This window comes from Coffea eugenioides, chromosome 1 (assembly GCF_003713205.1).
Source record: "Coffea eugenioides isolate CCC68of chromosome 1, Ceug_1.0, whole genome shotgun sequence".
Taxonomy (NCBI): Eukaryota; Viridiplantae; Streptophyta; class Magnoliopsida; order Gentianales; family Rubiaceae; genus Coffea; species Coffea eugenioides.
The window spans coordinates 52,202,626-52,206,333 of NC_040035.1; the positions used below are offsets into that span (position 1 = coordinate 52,202,626).

Here is a 3,708-nt window from a genome sequence, read left to right on the forward strand (position 1 = left end):
CGGCCCTACCCTTATATCCCTACAGCAAAGTAGGAAACTCGTTACAAGCTGAACAAAGACAAAGTCCGTACTATTACAACAGAGCAGGACAGTGAAGATTGAAGAAGTCTAACAACGATAATTGTTTTGACCTAGGAGTCAAAAGTTCAACGTGTTTCTTCTTCTTTCTTGTTTCCAAGGAGCACAAATATCTTCTTATTCCAAAGTTCGGTGATAATTGCATGGTTTTGAGTGGAAGTTTGGCGTTTTATTACTGTTTCTTTCCTGTCTCATCAATTCTACCCCGCACAACCGACAAATCAGTACTCATTGCTCAGTACTGCAGCCATACATATTATTACGATCGACCATTATTGGAAAATTATGCCTGACAGTAAGAAAAGCTTCTATCTCCTAGCTAGATTGGTTCTGCAAACACTGAACCTACCAACCTCATATTGCACGTAACGGAATCTCTCGGCCGAGGTTCGAGGGAGGGATTAGTTTGAATGCATTGCACCCCCGAAGAATCCAAGTACTATAGATGATTCAGGACGGCCTTTCTCCAGCCCTAGCATCAAGAATCAAGATCATTCTCTCTGTCCAAAGGTTTTGGAACATAAGAATCTTAAAGAATTTACATTGTCTCCAGTGTATAGGCTCTTGAGACTTTCAGTCATGACACAAACTCTCCTAAACTGCTCACTAACAAATGTAGTAATCCTGGTGGCTTGTAATGAAATGCAGTTTGATACTAGAACTGGATACTGGTCGATCTATGCTGAGAAAGTTAGAGATGCAGATGTGGTTAGGGTTTGAGATATGTAAGTATATATTGATATACTAACATATGTAGAGAAGTTCCGATCCATGACAACAATCTGCTTGTTTTATATGTCAGACACAGAACTCATACATCTTCAGACACACAAAAACAGCTAGCTATAGCTGAAAAGCCCAAAAACACACAAGAAATACCCTTATCGAGCGAAGAATAGGATATATATAAGTAAGACTTAAGACCAAGACAGACCGTACCATGCATGTCTTTTTCTTCATAACTGAAGCATGATGAGGTAGCAGGCCTTCTTGTAACCTCACTTTCTAAACACTCAGTTGCGTGTACTTAGAGGTTGTAACAATCTTTATGAAGGAGAGCTTGAGAGTTGAGATAGTTATACTTCAGCAAAGACATCAATCGTTGCTGTGAGAATGGAAGTTGAAACTCGAGCTGGTTCAGTCATAGAAGATGGCTGGTAGAAGAGGAGTTGAGACCAGAGAATCCCGTCCAAGGACTTCCACCCCAGTATTGATTATTCTCAGAATTAACTAAAAACTGCTTTGTCAAATTGAGTCCAGGATTTTCTTCAGTTTTCACGGATGGCACCTGACTAGCAACCCCCGATGAGCTTGTTGCCAAAGAACCAAGCTGCTGATGATCTCCTAACATGGAATTAGATGATGCTTCAACTCCTTCACTTTGAAATGGAAACAAACTTGTCGTCACCTCAAACCCCCCAATAGAAGGCAATCTCCAGTGATCAGCTCCTCCACCAGCAGCAGATAGATCGTTCCCATTCCCTCCTAAGTTAAAACCCATGTTTGCAAGTCCATTACCAGTTGGAGGCATCATCTGCGCTTGAAATCCACCGATACCCGGACCAATATGACCACCCCCATAGTGATTAAGGCCTGTTAAAGCAGCCATAAGAGGTAACTGATTTGCTTGTTGGGGAAATTGGCCAGCCATATCTGCACTGCAGCTGGAGGGACTTGGAGTACTAGTTGAGTTAGACCCAGGCATCTGCCTTTCAGCTGTTGTGGAAGATTTTGAGCTGCTGCTTTTGGTTTTCTTATTTCTCCGGCAGCCTCCTCCAACTGGAACGTTTCTTAGGGCCCCTCCTCTGGTCCAGTAGCGGCGACACGTCTTACAAAAGTGTCTTGGTTGAGAGAGGCTGTAGTTGTTGAAGTAGCAAAACTTAGTATTTGACGACTCGCAACGAGGGCACTTGAGTCCTGCCTCTGGAAGCGGTAGCTTAGCTAACCGGGCTCGATCAACCATCGATCCGGGTCTGATCGAGCTACCACCACCACCCACCGGAAGAGGTGGGGGCGGTGGTGGAAGTTGGCTATTTTCCACACCACTTCCTTGTTGATGCTCTGGTTGCTGGAACTAAAAACACCAACAGAGAAAAGATAAGCTAAGAAAATAAAGGTGAAGGGACTGATCATGCATATAATTACACACACATGTACATCCAGTATATTCAATAAAAGTTTGGAGCAAAGGAATTAGGAATATGAATATAATCTCTTTTTAATATTGCTTTTTGATGAACAAGATGTACAAGGGAGAGGGAGAATTGGAATGGATGAACTTTTGCAGAAAATTAACCATACCTGGTGCAAATTGGGATGATCTAAATAGACTGGAAAAGATGAGAAAACCATAGTTTCTTTGATGGATGATCTTTTATCTTTTTATAAAGGTTGGTCGGTTTTTTTTGGAAATATATGGTGGAGAATCACACTAACCCACACACTATCAGAGGGAGAGAATACCAGAGCCCAACAAAGAGAAAGGAGGGGAAAAAGGAAAAGAAGAGATGAAGGAATTAAAGATAGAGGGAGAAGGGAAGGTAGCTTTAGCTTAATTTACTACTCTCATTCTCTCCATCTCTCTTTTTGTATTTATTATAGTATTATTTCTAGGGTTTTGAGTGGGTGGCGAAGTTCCTTAGCCTTTAAGCTTGTTATGTGACGCTGCTCCCATCTCCCTTCTCCCGGCAATGGTATGTTAGTGCTCTTGAAAAAGGGAGGGTGTGACTCTTCAATCCTCTCAAGTCTCAACCTTCATGCATATACACAACTATAGAGGGATGTATAGGTATCGCTGTCTTTCTGGCCATTGTGGTGGGATCGACCTGCGCAAATCTAAAATTCCATATGGGGCTTTGAAACATGTACATCATTTTTGTTCATTAACAATCATTCACTGTACTTTATGATTGATTTCTTATCAATTTTGGCCTCGTGATGCATATACAACTACTTAATCAGCTGCAGTACAGCTGCTTCTTTTTTAGTAATTCTACTTTTTTCTTTTCGTATCATTTTTCTGTTCTCATAATGTACTTGCTTGTAGCTTATGATGCTTTTTCTTGGACGACCAAAATTTGTAACTTGTTGGGGTTTATATAGAAATTGAAAGTCTTTACTACTTTTATTTTTATTAATATTTTGTTAATGTGAATTTTACTTCCTTTCAACTTCCTTGTACTGCAGCAGATTTTATTGTATACTCTTGAATTCCCTTCTGATCATCATAGAGAAATATTAATTGCAGAATTTTGCATTTACGCCAACTTCATAATATCACTGATCCAAGTTTCATCTACTAAATTACTAGCCATTCAAGTGTTGTATGAATAAACAGCAATTTAGAAGTTGAATGGATAGCAATAGGAGAAAAAGAATTAGATTTTGGCATGTGCTGCTTCGCCAGGGCATGCATACAATACAAGGTTGTGCCTCCCCGTCTTCTTTTGATGCTCTCAGCCCCAAAGGTTGTCGCGTACTTCATCTCATCTCTCTTTTTCAATGCTCTACGCCACACTTCATATTTACTCACTGATTACCACTTTACCTGATAGATCAACAACTTCAAGTATGAAGTAACACAACTGGCAAAGAATTTGAAGAAGGAAAAAAAAAAAACGAAAGATTTTA

At 40.3% G+C, this 3,708-nt stretch overlaps 1 protein-coding gene across 1 annotated transcript; it reads right to left on the minus strand.

Annotated features, from left to right (window-relative positions):
- Positions 1-846: 846 nt before the first annotated feature.
- On the minus strand, positions 847-2,616 carry LOC113764926 (dof zinc finger protein DOF3.6-like). Its single transcript, XM_027308974.1, has 2 exons — positions 2,380-2,616; positions 847-2,152 (listed from the first exon to the last, which is right to left on the minus strand). Exons 1-2 carry the CDS (start codon positions 2,428-2,430, stop codon positions 1,220-1,222), a joined length of 984 nt encoding a protein of 327 aa, XP_027164775.1. The 5' UTR covers positions 2,431-2,616; the 3' UTR covers positions 847-1,219.
- Between the last annotated feature and the right edge of the window lie 1,092 nt (positions 2,617-3,708).

Excerpts from the sequence above, each read along its gene's own strand:
- LOC113764926 (XM_027308974.1), bottom strand. The coding sequence starts at position 2,430 with ATGGTTTTCTCATCTTTTCCAGTCTATTTAGATCATCCCAATTTGCAC. Across the intron at positions 2,153-2,379 it reads ATCATCCCAATTTGCACCAG|TTCCAGCAACCAGAGCATCA; the intron begins GTATGGTTAATT and ends TGGTGTTTTTAG.